This window comes from Amphiprion ocellaris, chromosome 21, assembly GCF_022539595.1.
Source record: "Amphiprion ocellaris isolate individual 3 ecotype Okinawa chromosome 21, ASM2253959v1, whole genome shotgun sequence".
Classification (NCBI taxonomy): domain Eukaryota; kingdom Metazoa; phylum Chordata; class Actinopteri; family Pomacentridae; genus Amphiprion; species Amphiprion ocellaris.
In genome coordinates, this window is record NC_072786.1 from 14,741,466 (window position 1) to 14,761,352 (window position 19,887).

Here is a 19,887-nt window from a genome sequence, read left to right on the forward strand (position 1 = left end):
GTAGACGTGCATATACTTACCCTTAATCCAGCAACAAATCACACGTCTGCCTTTATGTGGTTGTTGTTTGAAAGACTGAATCCTTTTTAAAACACTGACCTAAAACCTTTCCTAAATCTGCTAAATGATGTCTTGTTCCTACTGAACTGGACTGAACCACTGCACTTCCAGTTCTGATGGATGGTTGGGGAGAAGGTTTAATTGAATGTAAAAAGGAAGGAACCAAAGAAAATGTGAAATAATCCATCTAGGCCCTATAGTCGCTCATTCATTAAGAGCGATTGCGGGCATGGGAAGAAGCTAATGAACCAAACCTAATGTGCCCGGTCCTCTCATTTCTTGTTGCATGGCAAGACCACTGGCAATATGGAAACAATCACCGCTGAAGCATGAAACAAAAGAGGTGGAGAAATGGAGGCTGGTGCACACAGAAGCAATATCTTTGTTAGTTTGGTTGCAGGTCCACACACACACACACACACACACACACACACACACACACACATACACACACACCTGGGAGGTTATTACTGAAAGGTTAGGCGTGAGCAGTAGGTTTATTAGCATCCATCTCCTGCTGATAGGGAGCAGCTGGATTACCATGCCTCAACTGATGCATGTCAGGGCAGACACAATAAAATGCAAAGGGATGACTGTAGTTTGTTTGTGTATGCATTTATGACACAATTCCAAGCTATATATGATCCGTATTGTATATTTTATACATGAAACTAGTGATTTCAGTGCAATTTAACATTGTTTTATCATCATACTTAGCAGGATTTTTTCCCATGATTAAAAACAAATCAGTTGATGGAAAACAAAACTGAATATTTGCATTTTTACAAATGTTTTGGTCAATAGATGGATAAGATTTTGGCACTGTGTGCTACAGAAACACACCTAAATCTGAGCACACAAGCTGTTAGACCCTTTTAAGAGATGGCTTTACCCTCCTTTGTTGGAAGTTGTGTCAGTTGCTTGGTAACCAGTGTTCTTCCTATTAGGTGCAGACAATTTGTGTTACATATGCAGAGTGTTCAAGAAAAAAAAATGACATCCAAAAATGCTTTGTGCCATTGCAAAAAAAAAATAAATAAATAAAATAAAGTGCTCACCAAAACAACAAAAACTTAAATATCACTGATTTGCATTTTGTTTTCATTTCAGGGGCAGAAGACAGAAGCAGAGAAATACTATCTGAGAGCAATTCAACTAGACCCAACAAAAGGAAACTGCTACATGCACTATGGTAAGAAAAGAAATCAAAAGCTTTATTTATAGACACTGAAACCGCATTTTTAACAAAGCCTTTTTGAAAGGAGACATTCTAATTATAACAATATGAAAGCCTCTATCTCCAAAAAAATGCCTCTGTTCAGTTGACAGAGCTATAAAACCTATTTTCAAGTGCTTTTTTTTTTTTTTTTTTTTTTTTACCAACACCACTGCTTGTAATCCAAACCTCTGCTGTACTGTAATGATCAGGCTTTGCTGCAGTAAGCTGTACTCATGCTTATAATTAGGCCAAGTTCTTTATGCTCTTTAATCCAAGACGCCACCTTTGTAGTGTCACCCTCAGATAAAGTTGTTAACACTTTTCATGCTGCTAGTCCCTGCACTGGGACCAGGCTGTAGCTGTTAGTTGGAGGAGTTTGCTGAGCTTGTTACACTCAGAGGAGAGGCCGCCTGGATCTATTATGATTAAAATGGATGTAGCATTGTTGTATGCCATTTCTTTACATCTAATCTGGCAGAGAGCACAGGTTCAACATCATCAGAAAAGTTGCTATGAGGCTGTTTTTGACGCTCCTATTTAGAATTTTGTTGATCGATGATACGCCAGAAATTCTCCCATAGAGCCCCTTATCCATAGAGCCCAAGGTTGCTAAGTTTCACCTTGTAATTGTGGAGCTGTTATTGTATAAAATATGGTTTTTGGAGGCAAAAATTTGGAACCTGTTAAGAATTTTGGAAACAACAAAGCAGCAAGGTATCCATCTCCTTCTACCATGGTTCCAAAAACCACCGATGTCATTTAATTCACTGATCGTATCGGTGTTGGCAGTGTTGGAGCAGTCTGGGCTTCTGCAGATGGTGCAAACTCACACACAAACAGACATGTATGCTGTGTTTATCTGAGTGAGGAGACAGGATCAGAATACACTGTTTACCATTCGTAATGGTGAGTGAAAACACAAAACCACGTTCCTCCTGGTGCCGCAGTTAAAAAGAAAAAGAAAAAAAAAAATGCAGCGTTTCCTATCAGTTTGAGGGCTCCGTGCAGCTTAGTGTTACTATCTCCAGGATATTCGTAGGAAATTAAATCTGTCCTATCACACTGCAAACACCATTGTGCATTGTCCCTTTCTCCTCTTCCTTATCTCCCTCCATTCCTCCTGGTGCTTTTTCTGCACTGATATGTTGGATTGTAGTTTAGTTTGGTCAGCATCGAGGGTTCTGTTGCTGTCTTTGGACCGAGCTGTTTCCCCTTCTTCTCCAGTCTTTACGCTCTTTCCTCTGTTTTCTTTTTTTTCCCCACTGTTATCTTGTAGCTTCTTGCTATAGGTGATGTTTATTTGGGCTCCTTCTTTATCTCAAATCTGGCCTCTTAAGCTACCCTGGGGTCGGTGGATGAGCTCCAGGTGCGACTGTAAGAGGAGTGATGCTATCTGTCCACATTATAACACAGCGGATGCGCTCACAAAGGCGCACATGTGGGAACAGGGAGGACACAGGGGGGTGAAAACAGAAAATGAAAGACAAGGTCCCCTTTCCTGCCATTGTTCACAGTAACACATTTCAATGGAAGCAGTCCCCCTGCATGACCCACTTCTAAATAGTCTGCTTTGGAGTTTGTTTTTTGAACTCCAGCAAATGCAGTCCGCTTTCAGTAGAAGAAAGCAAGCAGACGTACTCGTCAAAGGAGCATCCTCACACTCTCCGCTTGCTACATTCAGGAACATCTGTAACCGGGCTCCGCTGTTAATTTATGGCCGCTGAAGCAGGCACTTGTGGGCGCAGCACCAGGTGGCCAGACTCCCACAGGAAAACGCATGAAATACCTCCGCCTCATCTGTGTTCTTAAATGCTGCTGAGCAAAACAACAATCCTTCAGTCATCCACTGTCTCGCTTTCTCTGCCTCCTCTTCCTGTGACACCCATCACAACCTCTATTCATCTTCGTTTCTTTTCCCGTCCTTTTCTGTACCCTCATCCCACTTCCATCTGTCTCCCACAGCATGATGCCGAAGAATAAGCTCGGATTTGCCATTTGCAAGGAAACAAGGCAAAGAGGCTGCAACCATGCTGGCAGCTCTATGAGGATATACTTCAGAACAGCCATTCTTTGAGTTTAATGCTAAATTCAGCATGCTAACATGCTCACATTGTCAGTGCTACAATGTTCATTTTTATGAGGCATAAAGTTTAACACTTTTGTCAGCCTAGTTTAGTCTACCATCATGCAAACCTTTGCTAATTAGCACCAAACACAAAGCACAACTGATAGATAGTTATTACTCTGCCAATGACCATGGCGGAGTTAATGTGACGATCGGCATTGACTAGTCTGTCTGTCTGTTTGTCTGTTAGCAACATTACTCAAAAACGGACTAACAGATTTCGATTAAATTTTCAGGGAAGGTCAGATATGACACAAGGACCAATTAATTAGATTTTGGTAGTGATGCGGCTTGTAGTCTGGATCCATGGATTTGTTAAATAGTTCTGTATCATCGTGAGATAGCAGTATGGCGTCACTGTAACTATGACTACAAGTGAACACTACGTCACCTGCCTGCTGACAATCACATGATTGCGATAGCAATACAGATCGATGGCTGCGGACCACTGATTTTTAAAAAGATTTCATCTGTCGGAAATCATGCAACGACTGAGCAGCCTTAGTGAAGTACTGCACTCTCTGTGTGATTTTCTTGTTATTATAGTTACTATATTGATGGAATTTGGTAGGGATGTCCCGATCATTTTTTTGGCCTCCATTCCCATACCATTTTCTTCGATAATATCCACTTCAAGTATTATATTTAACTGTTTTATTAGCGACCCCAAAAGGACGGTCATATGGACTGTGGGCAGTTGTGTGTCAGCTAGCAGAGAGCATTGTGGAGGTTTATTTGAATATGGACCACCATGACAAAGACTTTTGTGATGGCTAATGACCTTCAGCCAGACCGAATGTGTTTGAGACAACCAGAGATTGATTAAAATGCAATTAGGATCCCAGTGGCATATTTAACACGGCTGTCTTTGCAGCCCATGTCATATGTCTGTTGATTGCAACAGCAGTGCCAGCACAGGACAAATGTCCACTGTGGTTAATTTGTGTTTTTAAGTATTGATTGATTATGCTGCAGATAATAAAATTGTGCTCTCCCTTTATGACACCAGTGTGACAGAGGACATACACAGAGTATCTGGGTTTAAGTTTGTGCTGATACCAATCAGTTAATAAGTGTTTTGATTAACCCTGATCCTGAACTATCAGATCAGATCCCTAGAATTTGGACATAAACACAACATATTTCTGCTAAACCAAGTTAAAGTTTGGTAGCATTATTTTGGTAAAAATGTCATACGAATCCTTTTAATTTAAGTTGTCTCAGAGGAAACTAAACTTTTGCACCTTCACATCTTGGTTTTGTCGTCAGGCTTTACAGACTCAAGCCCTTAATAGGAGATTTCAGCCAGCCTCAGGTCTTTTCACCCAGAGCTGGTGATGGAGTGTAAAAAGCAACCAAGCATACAGTGAGAGTAAAATGTGGCGGCACAATGAATTAGACGGAGGACTTGCACTAGAGGAGAGCTTCAGGAGGAGGATGGTTTTTTTTTTTCTTCCTACTGCAGCTTTACATTTTTACAACTCATCATAATTGGCACATATACGTCTGCGCCAAATTCCCTGGCAATCTGTCCAAAACTTATTGAGATATTTTATGAACTTGATGGTGGCACAAGGAGGAACCAAAATCAAGAGGATTCATCATTGAGGAACCATAAATACTTTTTTCTGCTCAATTTTATAGTAATCTGGTAAAATCTCATTTTATCCCCATCTACTAGATGATAATTATTGCATCTTGTAGCCGATGCGATTAAAAAATAAAAAAAAAATAAAAAAAAAACACATCAATTTCTTTTTTTCTTTTTCTTACCAGTAGAAAAAGTCAAAGAATCACAGAAGTCACCTTCTGGGGACCATTGTTATCTGCACTCAGTTTCATCTTAATCCAGTCGTGGTCGAGATATTTCACTCAAGACAAAAGTTGACTATAAACCTTTCAACTACATGGCAATGCTGGTTGACAAAATCTCTCTCTTGCTGTCATTTAAACCCCTAAAGACTCATCTCTCTATCTAAAATGTCTATCTTTAGAAGTTTTTTCCTCATGAAACAATCCCTTCCTGACTTAAAATAGCTGTACACTATTGCTTGCTTTAGAATATGCAGATCTTTGACAGTAGTTTCTGCAGCTCCAGCACACCAGCTCACCTATGACTCTGTATAACTGCTGTACACTAGATAATTGCAATTTGTAATATTGGAGTAATTCAGCCACATGCATTTATACTGGAAACCAATCCTCAAGACAAATAATGACAGAGAGCCCATCTTGCTAGCAGGATTAATCAATTTGATTTGTTTTGTATGAAATCCCAAAAGTCTGGCTCCATGTTTTTGACACTCATCTGTACACTACAGTTGAAAGGTGGCATTGACTGATTATTTTGCTCATGATATGTCTTCTAGCATATAAAAAACACCATATGGACCTGTTAACAAAGTAGATAATGTGGTTTGTATCTGAGGACTCTTTAACAAAACTTCTGCTGCTTCTTGGAACTAACTTTCTCCGTCTTCCTTTCCCTTCAGGCCAGTTTCTGTTGGAGCAGTCCCGTCTCGGTGAAGCCGCCGAGATGGCAGAGAGAGCTGCAGAGCTGGACAACTCCGAGTTTGATGTGGTCTTCAGTGCTGCTCACATGCTCAGGTTGGCTAAACTGCTGACATACAGCAACACACGCTTCCAGCTGGGGTTTCCCTACTTCCTTCAAGTGTTGGTGTTTTGGAATTCCTGCATTTGCAAAGTTTGCCACTGTGCTGCTTCAACATTTGTGGCTTTTCTTGCTGTACCGCTGCCATTTAAAACCCCATCTTTGAAATATAAATTATACCAGCGTTATGGAATAGTAAATGTCCTCTCAATGGAAAAGCTGCTATAAAACTTATTATGTATTACATGTATAAACAGCGGTGCAGTTCCAGTCCATCGTGGTGAGATTTCAGTCCAGGGCTCGTAAAGAAGCCATCGGAGAATTTTCCCTCAAAGTTTGGCAAGCACGTGCACAGACAGCTTATAAATCTTAAAGCGTGTCAAAAGCGACTGCAAATGTCCTCCACTCCCAGCAAACTGAAGGGAATATTGGAATGATGTACCTCGATTCCTTTTTGCTCTACATATCTGGAAAAGTCATTACCGCTCTGGAGCGTTCCTCTCGACGCAGCGCCGCAGAGGATTTGTAAAAAGTTGAAAGTCTTTAGCGGAGGTTTGGAAACGTAAGAATAAATCTAAATGACAGATCATTCTGTCTGCTGTGTTCCTGGTGTGACTGGTTATTTTAAGCTGAGACTCTTTTGTGACATGAATCCAAACAGATTGGGATTAGAGTTTAATGGCGTGACACACAGCCGTCAAAATAAAAGCTGCTGTGATGATAATAAAGATGAGCCTGGAAATCTGGGCTTTGCTTGATGTGCAGCGAACAACTGACCATAAACAGGACGATAATAATGAGCTGACAATCCGGCCCGATGAAAGATTTTCCTAATTGCCTTCATACAAGTCGCTCCAGCAGACCAATGATGATAAGTTAAGTGATTTACCAGCAAAATCTGCTCTTTTTGTTACATGTTTAGGATTTAAGCTTCATCAAAAACAGAAAAATGACTTTACTTCTCCCTTGATAGCTCATGATGCTGTCTTTAAATCTAACTCGCTCAACATTTATCTGTCATTTAATAACTTGGTCAAACAACAGAAAGACCAAGGAAGGACAGTATAGCATGATGGCCAGGATATCACTCATGAACTTGAATGAACCCTGTGTTTTGACAGCTTATTTTACTTGAATCACAGCCCCATAAATATGAATTACCATGTCAGGAAGGAATGGTCTCTTTGACTTTATTAGCTTTGGCAGAGCAAAGTCCGGTTCATGTCCACTTCGAATAAAATTGTATGTATGGAGCAGGTTAGCTGTTGCCACTTTACATACACAGATGTAACATGTAAAGGAAGAGCTGGCAGGTGTTTAATGATTTTTGGCAACGTCCTAGAAACTTCCATTTTTCTTCATTCATCTGTGCCTCATCATCCTCTGAATAATATAAAGTAAGCCAGTCCACTCAAAAGTAGTTCCTGATGTGGTCAATCAATGTCCCAACCTGAGATACAAGCTGCATTATCTCAGTTATTACAAGCTGATTCATCAAACTTGTCCTAGAACATTTTTTATTAATGACTATATTAGAAGTTTAAATATTTTACAAGCTAATCTATAAAATATTCAAGGATCTGTACCGTCCTTTGAATATTGTGTGCTCAATAGGGTCATTCAGCAGCCTCTCCATAAACAAGCCTGTGTTTTAATTGTGACGTAGTAACAATGTACTTAGAGACAGTTCCTGAGCATTTTTTGCTCCTGTCACATTTTTACTCACTATGGGCTCATTTTTCACTGCAATATAAAGACCTGCACCTCTATGGAAACCATGACTAGAAGGAGAGAGAACCTAAAAATGTCTTTTGTGTCTAACTAATACAGTTAATGAATGATTAACGGTAATTACAGTCATTTCTAGGATAAGCACTTTAACAGTGAATGGAAACCACCATTAGCAGCAATTTGTATTTTTGTGATATAATTATTATTGGTATGAATTGTGTTATTATGGGCTCATTTTTACTCCCTGCTGTTCTTCCTCCTCAGACAGGCCAATCTTAACGAAGCAGCAGAAATCCAGTATGAGCGAGCAGCCGGCCTCAGACCAGATGTAAGTACCTGGACCGGTGGGCCTGTTAGCACTTATCATGGAAATGCGCACACACGTCTACCCTGTAACATTCAATTTACTACATAGCATGTATTACCCATCATTCTGACAGTGTGTTATAGTTCTGTTGTTCCTGGCAAACAGTGGTACAGCTGGATGTAAAATGGAAACTGTGTTCTGCTCATGAACCGGTGCCTCGATGTGCTAATGCAAACACAAAGATCCCAAAGAGAAATGAGTTCAGTGGTTGCTGTTGTCTCACGCTGAAGTCAGAGTAAATACTTGATCATCACGATGTAGTTAAACACACAGAGCCTTGTGGGATATCGTGTCTCCCCGTGTCAGCACATGTGGTCGAGGAAGTAGGGAGATATTTTATCCTGTTTCTGCCTTGTATGCATCAGTCACTTCAAAGGACGAGGCTGCATGGACCAGGCTGGGGGAGGTCATTGGGATTCATAGGCACCTAGAAGGAGCTTCCTGCAGTTATTTGTTATGTTAGTCTGCTTAGTGACGGCCTACTCTGTGACTTATGTGCAGACATGAGAGAAGGTTGGACCTTCATCTTCATTTCTGCACTGGAGGGACGAATGTTATATCACTACACACTTCCTAACTGTGTGTTCCATGTTTTTTTTTGACCAACAAACCCCCACAGCTTCATCGGATAAACTTAAGTAACCCTTCATTGATGCTGCACGGTTTCACCTAAATGAATTTAGTTTCACGTCCTGCACTTCTATGGAAACAGCACAACACTGGCTAGAAATAGAGAGGACTAAAAATGACTTGTGTGCAGTATTACAAAGTTAGAATGCCCTAAATCATTAAAAAAAGGAAAATAAAATTTCTCAAATTTCTTGTTTTTCTAACATAGAAAAAAACTTGAATTCAATATGTACAATATTTTCCCAAATATCCTACATACTGGATTTATTTTACAACTTATGTTTTTAATTTTTTTCTGTACTTGTAGCTTGTCATCTCTGTGTAAGCACTGCCTGCAGTTCAACCCAGTTCAGCCAAAAAAGTTCCTGAATTTTTGTTGGCTGACTGTTGATTGTAGCTAAGTCACTAATGGATTCTCAGTTAAGAGCAGCTCAGAATTTTTAGTTTTTCACAGAATGTGGTTAATGCAAATGCTTAGTTTTTGGTTGTTTTTGAAGAATTTTCAAATAACACATGAAGTATAAAATTATTTTGATTAAATACCCATTTAAAGCTTAGATTTGGTTAGGTTTCCAAATGGAGCAGCAGCTGATATGTGGTGTAATTTTGGCATTTAAAAAAAAAAGAAAGAAAACAGGCCTTTCAAACACACTGGCAGGTTTTGGGGAACCAAGAGTTAAACTGATAATTAGATAATATTTTGTTAAAATGAAAGTGGCAGATTTTCATATATGAATTTAGGTGTATTTCAACCATTATCTATGACTTTTTGTTCACTGAACTGTGAATATTTCAACCATTTATCTGATACATTTGTTCCTTGCTCCTTTCTAACTGTCACTTTTGGCAAGTTCAACCTCTTTCTTCATTTTTGTAGCTATTTATTTCACTATTTATTTCATATTTTCATTCTAACACTTTTGTTTATCACTTGCTTAACTACTTCAAATATATGCCGCTTTAAGCTAGCTCAGCCATTTATCCATAACTATCCATCCATAAATATTTCAGTCATGTATCCATTACGTTTATTATTCATTCTTTTAGCTCAGTATTTCCACAACGCATGCATTTCTTTTAGGTAACTTTTCTGCTACTTTAACTACTTTTCGCATACCCTCCCTAGCGACATGTACTTTTCAGGGATTCATTTCCTTCTTCCTTTTTTTCTAAAAAGCTAAGCTACTCCACAGTTTCTCCATGTACCCCCCGGCAACTGCTGAACTACCCCACGGGGAACATTACCGGCTGGGAATCACTGCTTTATAGCATCTGCCCCTTTTTAGATCAGGCCTGGCTGTCTGTTTATATCCTATTTAAGCCTTAAAAGCTCAGTAAAACCACAGAAGAGAAGAAAATTGCTTGTCCATTTTAATTTGGAGAGCTGTGTGTTTAAGTTATATTCTGTAAAAAAAAAAGTCACCTTCACGTTGCAGTCGTTATAATTCACATGCTGAAAGCCTTCATGTGCACTTTCAGACACGCTCAGGGTTCCTCTTGTGATTTGTCAGAAGCAAAGTGCGCCTTGTCTTTGACATTTTCCCTGCACCCGTCTCCTTAGTGAATGACAGTCTCTCAAATATCAGCTTAATCCAATAGCTTTCAGGTCATGAAAGATTCAGTGCTGCCCCTACGTGCTGAGAAGAGCAATGAATGAGTGTCTCCAGAAAAAGGTTTACTCACAGCTTTGCTTTTTCATTCAGATAAGATTACCTCAAAATCTAATCTTACGGTCTTGGCAGAATAGTTAATATTCACTGACTGTAGAAACTTATAATTCTGTATGTAATTACACAGTTGGTTCCGTCTGGTCCCTGCAAATCAAAAAAATGATGATATGATAAGAAAACATTATAATTTGTCTGATTTCACTCTGATTTTAGTTGTGGTTGATTTGGCAGCCGTGGTTACTATAGTAACAGTAACCCGCCGGCAGTTTTCAAAGGCATGTTGTCTTTTTTTTTAAAAATTGCAAAATTACACTCTTTATCAGACCGAGAAAATGTCAAAACGGAAAAAGAAATTGCTAATTTTCAAAGTGCTCATCTGTGTTGTAACCATTCTGTTGGCAACCAAATCCCAGCCTAAAACTGTGAAATTTTATTCGGCATGTCTCAATTTAAAAATTTGCCAAAAAGAAAGTGTTTAACTGGATTCTGTAAAAAAACAAAAACAAATAAGTCTGCTCTCCTTGGCACAGCTGAGAAGTCATGACTGATTGGGTGGTGACCAACAGTCACATGGCAATAATTCAGGGATTTTTGGCTGAACTGCAGGCAGTGTTTACACCGAGCAGAGAGGGCACAAGAATGGAAACACATTAGAAACGAATAATAAAATATACGCTACCGTTCAAAGATTTGAGGTCACTTAGAAATGTCCTTATTTTTCAAAGAAAAGCATTTTTTTCATTGAAGATACCATTAAATTAATCAGAAATACAGTCTAGACATTGTTAATGTGGTAAATGACTATTCTAGCTGGATACAGAGGAACATTTCCAGGAACCATCACTCCTGTGTTCTAATGCTACATTGTGTTAGCTAATGGTGTTGAAAGGCTAATTGATGATTAGAAAACCCTTGAGCAAATATGTTAGCACATGAATAAAAGTGTGAGTTTTCATCGAAAACATGAAATTGTCTGGGTGACCCCAAACTTCTGAACGGTAGTGTATGTAGCATGTACAGTCCCTATTTTATTCTGATATTGGTAAAATGTGGGCACATTAGTCAAAATATTATGTGACAAAAATTCTGAGAGTTTTTGGGCTGAATTGGGTTGAACTGCAGGCTGTGCTTTGCACTCAGCAGATAGTAGACAAATATGGAAAGTTACAAAATATCTGCTGTATTAATAGCCGCCATTTATTTTTCCAATATTGGTAACATCTGGAGTCACTTGGAAAATGTTGTGTGTTGTTTCCATATTTTGTCGTAATCTTTTGTAAAATTAATAATCAAAGATTTTGCATTTTTACATCGGTATGCTGCTACACATGGTTGTGTTGTTTCCATAGAGGCATGGGACTTTATATCTGTGGTGAAAAATTAGCCCAGTACCCAGAAACTGCTTGGGCACTGAGGGTTAAAGCAGCAGAGTTCAGATGTTCTGTCTTTGCAGCAACATAATACAGATCTTATATATAATCTATAATCTTCATAAATTACACTGGATTTGTACATATATACACTATTTCTAGCAGCTCCTGATCAGTTTTGGTGTGCATTAACCCAGACAGTGTAGCTCTTTTGCAGCCAGGTGTTTAGAAGGACAAAGGGATCCTTCTTTATCTGTCCTTGTGCCTTTGCACTGTTCCTGTATAGAACAAAAAATAAATAAATTACACACACACACATAGGGGTTTATAACAGCCTTTAAATGTAACTGCTTTTTACATGAATTTGTTTCAGTGGGTGAGAAAAGCACTGGCTGTAAAACTGCATTAACCGATTATTTTCCAGCCTCTTCCAGGCCGCTGCTTGGAATATTGCAGCTCTGTCAGTGTTTGTTACGTTAGGTGATGAAAACAGGCTCTCGCCGTCGCTCGTCTTGAAAACTGGAATGTAAACAAGTGAAATATCAGCGTAGAAGAGAGGCAAACAGTTGTGTTTGGGGAGAGAAAATCTGTGAACCAGTTGCCAAGTTGCTAACCATATGTCATACATCAGGGACGTGGGCCTGGGAACAAGGCCAGGCCCGGGAGGACGAGGTGCAGATGACTTTTAGGATGAGATTTGGGTGTGTTTGTTAGCTGTGGCTTGCTGAGAATCATGTGTGTGACTCAGTTTTTGTCAATTCCCACAACCGGTGCACTTTTCATGGCCAGATGGTTTCACTTTGCAACTCAAAAAAGATGGTATTTTTATTAAATAGGACTCCAGAAACACTCCCGTAAATGGGTTTGTTCATCCATATAAAAATGCCTGCCCACACACAATGTGTAGCTTCCTTTTTGTTCGCTGTGGCATTGTGAGAGGACACGCTTTTATCTGTGGCCGTGCCTGCTGCAATGAGATTGCATTAAGGCTAATTTAATACATAGTTGATTTTCTTAGCCATAAGCAAATTTCACTGCAGCTCCTGCCTTAATCCACCTTCCGCATAAAAAAAAAACTTGGCAACATTCCTAAAATGTGTCTTAAGTAAATGTCTGTGTCAGATGTGGAGCTGAGAGGGGCAGCTTTAAAATAGTTTACCCAGATAAATTCAAGGTCAGCACAGTTGCCACATGCTCAGTAATCCTATAACTCAACACCCCAGCACCACACATATCACTTTAATCATTACACTGTGCACCGCTGTGTCTCCTCATCCACTGTTTCTGTCCTTTTCCTCTCTTCTCAGTATCCGGCTGCTCTGATGAACCTCGGTGCCATCCTCCACCTGAATGGGAAACTTCCCGAAGCGGAGGCCAACTATCTGCGGGCGCTGCAGCTCAAACCCGACGATGTTATTACACAGTCCAACCTGCGCAAGCTGTGGAACATCATGGAGAGGCAGGGACTCAGGACTAAACATGGGCTCGGGGCACAGAAAGGCGACCTTTAACTTGAAAGAGTTGCGTCGTTGTTTCCTCACTGATGGAATGAAGCTGGATATGAAGGACTGAAGGCTGGAATCTCTCTCTAAAGACGATACCTGTAGTGATTTGGCCTGTGATGTTTGTGAAAGACAGCTTGAGCCTTGGCATGTTTGGGATTTTTGAGTCCCGGATGGTGGCTCAAAATATGACACCTTTTTTTTTTTTTTTTTTTTTTTTTTAATAAAATTTTATAACACTCTGTCAAATGATACAATGAAAAAGAAAATAACGGAAAAGTCCCAAAAAATAATCTTCCTGGTTTCAAATGTCGGCTGATTATTTTTTCACGCTAATTTAAACCAGGGTGTGTTTGAAAGCCCTTAATTTGAATGACGATGTAGCAAATTTAAAACAATAAGTTCTGCAAAAAGTCGTTTTGAAGTGTCAGCACTGATGAGTTAATGACTATCATGTTGCGTTTCATTATGCCAGCTTGTTTGACTTAAACTGAAACCACATCCTTACTTTTACACATCAAAGTCTGTTTACAGGAGGAGAACTACTGCACATGTGAAAAACTTGTATCAAAGCCTTTTTGTGGCTCCAGAGGGAGCGAGTGAGTCAGCGTTGGTCGGGGGTGAAGACTACAAATTTGAAAAAGAAAATAATACTCGAGGTGTGAAGAAAAAAGTCAACTTACTGGCCTTCTGCAGTGTCTTTGCTTTAGGCTTTGATCGAGGCTCCATTTGTCGTTACTATCACTAATGCAAATGTCCGACCAAAGCGTTGCCAGTTAACCTTCTGAACCCCAAACAGCTTGAATGTTTTCCCTCACTGTGGGCCTATTTTTTCACTGCAATTTACAGTCCTGCACCTCTATGGAAGCAGCACAACCTTGGCTTGAAGTACAGAGAACACAAAAATAAATGTTGCCATCATTTTTTTTTTAAGAAAAAAAAGGAAAAGGAAGGAATCTTTGATTATTTATTGTACAAAATTTTTAAAAATTGGAATCAACACGCACAACAATTTTCCAAGTGCCCTAACATGTTACTAACACTTGGGAAAAATGTGACCCTGCATACTATATTATAGAAATTTTACTATTTACATTTTGTATTTATTTCTATACTTGTCTCCTGTCCACTCCTTGCAAACACAGCCTGCAGTTCAGCCGAGAATTTTTGTCATGTGACTTTTGGTTCGGCGACTGATAGCTTTATGGTTGCATTGAAAAATGCAGAATTGAATTTTTAATTATTTACAGAGTCAGGTTAGTGCAATCAGTGTTTTTAAAATGGGATATTGAGAATAAAGTGATTTTGATGAAATATCACGATTTTGACATCACATATAATTAGTTACAGGAATGTTGGAAAGTTGAAAATCCCATGATTATCTTTGTTTCACAGTTTCTAAGTCTAATAAATGGTATGTTTTGGGCGTTTTTTGTTTTTAAAGCTAACATGCTTTTCAAAGCTGCCTGTGAACTTCGGGGTTCAGAGGGTTAAGTTGCATTATGGGTGATGTAGGCCCTGGGGTTTGACAAGGAAGAACAGAAGGATTTCTTTTGCTAAACTGTCCATCGTAGGTCGACAGTGTTGTAGAACACAAGTGGAGTGTTCTGTTTAAAAATAATAAAAAATGATGGTCTCAGGATGGTCTGGCCTTAATGTTAACACAGTAAATACATAACTAAAAGCATGACAGTGCATAGTCAACTTGTGGTACCACCCTCTAATAGCGCTGTACTCCCAGCAAGTATGAAATAATCATGATGCTCAGCCAATCCCATCGCGTTTTCCGAGTCACTGAAGATTGTTTGCACTTGGTGCATTTTAAACCCTTGTGACTGTAAAATTGAAAACAGATAATGAGAAAATCCTCAGCGGTGCCAAAGCTTGTACTGAGTCTTTACACCTCTCGTGCCAAGCAAGAACTGTTATCACTCATGTGTTGTGTTCCTTGTGTCAAATGAAGATGTTTTATGTGATCACATGATCAAATTTAATTTATTAATACGTGTTATTTTATGTAAAAATGCCAACACTGTGCCGTTTCACTGTCACATCAGCCCACCTTCTCTCATTCCTCCAAATAGATAGGCTACAGTAGGCAACATGGCGATTACATTAAAATGTTTTTCTATGTGTTGTGTTTTTTTAATTCTCTCTGCTCAGGGACATCAGGTTGTGATTCCTGTCACAGAGTGGGTTTGTGACACAGAGAGAGCTTCTTAAAATGACGTTAGATGTTTTTTGATGATTGTGATGTTTTGGTTAAATTATAGAAAAATGTGTAGCTGAAAAATGTGTTTTGTAAAAGAAAAGTCAACCTTTTTCCATAATAAAAAGATGATTTTTGCGCTCAGCTGAGTGAGGCTGTCCAGGAAGTAACTCAGTAACATGAATTCAGTCAGCAACAGCTTCAGTACATTTAATGGAAATACTGTTATTTACTGGTGATTTAGAGAGACGGTTGCAGTAAAATAGTCTTTTTGGCTTGAGGAAGTTGCTAACTGAGTGAAATGATGTGGAAATGTCTAAGTGGTAGCCGTGATAAGAGCTGGTTGAATTCTCTAAATTCTAAGGAAAGATGCTTCAATATTGACTTGCTCTCCTTTAGAATAGAATACATCTTTTACAAAACAAAAAGGAAATAGCCTCATTATAATGCAGCTGGAATCTCTGCACAGTTGTCTTTTCTTACATTGAAATGAAACCTCCTTCACATCTTTCCTTGAATTTGTGACACTTTTCATTGAGATAAAGGACAAGTGTTCAGGAAAGAACATGAGCCAAACACTCCATGCAACTATACAAAGAGACTGGCAAGACTTTCTACAGAATCTCTTCACTGTCTGCAAAGCAGGCTTTAAATGACGCAACAAGACACTGGGGGAGTGACATTAATATCAAATAATATAAAAGTGTGGTGCTGGGTCTCCCATATATCACAGAAAAATGTGTGTGGGCTGTGTTTAGGACAGGAGAACTACATGAACTCATTATCAAAACATAATATCTGACTACCGATGTAAATCAACAGCATTAAACCATCTTGGCACATGTGCAAAACATCCAAAAGAAAATTTAGTACGTTCACGTTGATTCAGTCACAATATGAAGTAATTTGCATTTAATACAAAAAATGCACAAAGGCTCAGTAGATGTCAATGTAAGACAAAATAATTAAAAGCCAGCAGCCACCATAATATCACCCAGAAGCACATCTGTAGGAGAAAGTTGAACTGAACCGTGAACTTGTGCTATTAAAATTAGCACAAGCAGCAAATTAGTAAGTACCAGGCTTCTGACGACAAATTCACACATGTGAGGGAGCTACCCAGACTAATGGCAGACTTACAAGGGTAGGCAAGTGTGCTGCAATACATAAATTCTTCCATAAAGATTGTGAAATGTGACATGCTCGTACTATTTGTAGGCAGCCTGGCATATAAAATACTATATGAATAGCAGCAGCCAGCAGGAAATGTTGTAAGCAGACTTGGGACTGACTTGGCAAGTCAGCAGCAGCAGCATAGAATTAAAAGATTAAAAGAGTGAACACTTGAAGAAATTCTGTGAAAAGGTTTCTGAAAGGCACAAGTTAGGATAGATACAACGAAATTCACTGTTAAAGAAAGGATAGCACATGCATAAATCTGTGCAGACCAGGACAATGACAAAAACTGAGCCACCAGTTAAAGCTCTATGGGTGTCAAAGAAAAAGCCACTCTTGAAACAAACTTATATTAAATCTTGACTAGAGCTCATCAGAAGGCCTGTGAGAGACTCTGAAGTCAACTAGAAGAACGTTCTTTGGTTGGATGAGACCAAAATTGAGCTTTCTAGCCATCAGGCTTCATGTAATGTTTGGCGTACACTGAACACTGCACATCAGCACAAACACACCGTCTCCACTGTGAAGCATGGCGGTGGCAGTATCATGATATGGCAATGCATCTCAGTAGACATCAGAAAGGCCTAACCCCCTGTGAAAATAAACCAGCATCAAATACCATCACAAATCCAGACTGAATTGTGTGAGATCTGGGAGGAGAAGTGTTGCATAGACTTTATTATCACCACCAATTGTAAACATAAATAATATGAGGCTAATGTGACAACTGATGGATCAGTTTACTGATGATCAGCAAAATATTTTTACAGGAAAACTGTAAGGCAAAATCTCTCATTTCGATAATTGAGATAGGAATATTTATTTTGTCTGGATTAATCCGTTGTATTTAACCAAAGGCTGACAGTTCAAAATCATGTTTAACAGCAATTCTTGTAAAATTAGAAACATTTATGAGGTGTTAAGCTAAAAAACACAGCATTAAGTGTGTTTTTTGGCAAGTTAAACAGTATGTGAGTTTAGCAATGGTAGAATTGCCCTCTTGAACTAGTTTACAGGCTCTCAAGTATGTTTTGAAATGTTTGAATGTTGAAATTTTAAATAATTTACAGAAGAACTAGTTCCTTTCCAGCGTCGTTACCTAGCCTTGGTTTCATTAGAAACAGAAGAGAATAGTGCCACAGTCTGAGTCTCTCTCTTTGCTCTCTGTGAGACACACACATCCGCTAATTAGAGTTGGTCTTTCCACAAACCCAACATGTTGATATCATCTGATGAAGCAGACATCAAAGAGTTCATAATCACACGCCAGACTCTGAAGCACACCAAGCTGTAAATATTTAAGAAGATATCAAACTTGACTCACTTACTGACTTGCTGGAACTCACGGCCCTACTTTCAAACATTTTAAAGTATGCGCTACAAGTTAGCACAAATCTGTGAAGACATATTTTGTTATGTAATAATAATAACAACACGGAATGAAGAATGTGTTTATTATGCACAGAAAGAAGCCGAGTTTGAAACACCATCTGCTAGACCGAATCCATCCATATTACCCAGAGGACCAATTAAATCATCTCAAATAGTTTACGGAGAGATGATGGCCCCACTCTGGAAAAATGTTGTATCCAATCAGCACACGGCCGTGTACACATCATGTTTGCATCCCTGCAGAATGATAAAAAGAAATAAATTAAGCTATGAACATCTCAGAGCAGAAGAAATCTCCCCCAATCCCTTCACTTTCATCCACAACCAGAAGGGCTGCTTATACGAGAGTCAACAGAAATCATCCTTCCACACCCATTAGCCCACACTAGCATTGAAAAATAAAACAGCTGGCCACAATGGGCTGCTGTCAACTTGAGTAATGTAATTATCACTTCACCTGTTTATTCTTCTGTTTGCTCGTGTCTGCTCCGCTCCATGAGTGTCTGTTTCCACTTTTCAATGGACTGGAGCTGACACTTGCTCAGACAGGGTCCAATCATCATTGAAAAGACTAGACTAGATCATACCTATGAGTGGAAAGAGAGACGCAAAGATCGGAGCAGAGAAGAAGTAGCAGAGGAGAGTCTGAAAACCACAGTACTGACTCTAACATTAAGCTAAAATGAAACAAGTGCACATAAAATAGGTTAAAAAGACTAAATTAGATGCTTTCTTTTTTAAATTCTTTGGGTTTTTAGGGCACCGGTTGAAGATTGAGCTGCACTTTTGATTGTCCAGTGTGGGGTGGGAGGCCCCTCTCAATCTGTTTCTAAGCACAGAAAGGGCCAATAGTTTCATTGGGAGGGGCACACATGCATAAATGTGCATTAAATGCCAAAGCAGCTGCCAAACATAGAAGCTCAGATCACAACATGCATGGAGATAGTGTGATTTCATTTTCTGCTATAGACATCTTTACTCCACTGTTTCTATGCACAGTAGACAGTTGTTAGATATAAGATGATATTTATGTTCAAAATATTGCATTATTGCGCTTTTAAGTACTTCGGTTCATAAAACTGATGTTCCAAATGAAAGAATGAGTGTAACTGTATGTAAATCAATAACTTGAGACTGATTTTAGTGGTATAGCTTGAATAAATAAATAGGAAGCATTCTGTCTGTGATACAAATATGACGTAGTTAAGACCATGCCAGCTTTCTCCCTTTTGTCTTTGTGTTTTCCCCTCATTTCTCTCTTTTCTTTCTGTTTTGTCTTGTAAGTGTTATTGGGCACTCCACTCTTCACCACACTGATTGAATCAACTCACCTGCTCCTGATTCTTCCACCCAGGTCACCTGATCTTCATCAGACCATCATCAACATGCGGTACTTAAACCCCTGTTCTCCTGCCAGATTCTTCCTTCTACTTGTGTGAACTCTGAGGCCTCCCAGTCACAATACTCAGTTGTGTGTCTCCTCCTCCTGCTTTCAAGTAGTTTCACATATTATATCCTGTCTGGCAGAAATTAAAAATTGGACGTCAAAGTATTTTCTGCAGCTGAATGATTCCAACTCGGGAGTCATTATTACCTCCTCTGGCCTCCAGCTCGAGCATCGTAAACAGTCAGTCCTCTAGTCTGGGTGCATTATCTCCAAATGTATTAAAGGAGACCTGCAACCTTGGGCTTGTTTTTGACTCGGCCTTCTCTTTTGACACTCAGGTGACCAAAGTTTTACAGTCATGCTTTGCACAATTGAGACAACTCACCATGATCAGGTCAAGGGACAGTCATCCAAGCTTTTAGTTCCTCCTATTGCAAT

At 39.2% G+C, this 19,887-nt stretch overlaps 1 protein-coding gene across 4 annotated transcripts in view; it reads left to right on the forward strand.

Moving 5' to 3' along the window:
* The window catches only part of tmtc2a (transmembrane O-mannosyltransferase targeting cadherins 2a), an 87,045-nt gene extending 71,407 nt beyond the window's left edge, over positions 1 to 15,638 (forward strand). For all 4 annotated transcript variants that reach the window (XM_055006375.1, XM_055006374.1, XM_055006373.1 and 1 more), the window contains 4 exons: positions 1,171 to 1,252; positions 5,897 to 6,011; positions 8,011 to 8,074; positions 13,091 to 15,638. In XM_055006375.1, coding sequence (XP_054862350.1) covers positions 1,171 to 1,252; positions 5,897 to 6,011; positions 8,011 to 8,074; positions 13,091 to 13,294 — 465 coding nt within the window. In that variant the 3' untranslated portion in view covers positions 13,295 to 15,638. The remainder of the gene's footprint in view (positions 1 to 1,170; positions 1,253 to 5,896; positions 6,012 to 8,010; positions 8,075 to 13,090) is intronic.
* The last annotated feature ends 4,249 nt before the right edge of the window (positions 15,639 to 19,887 follow it).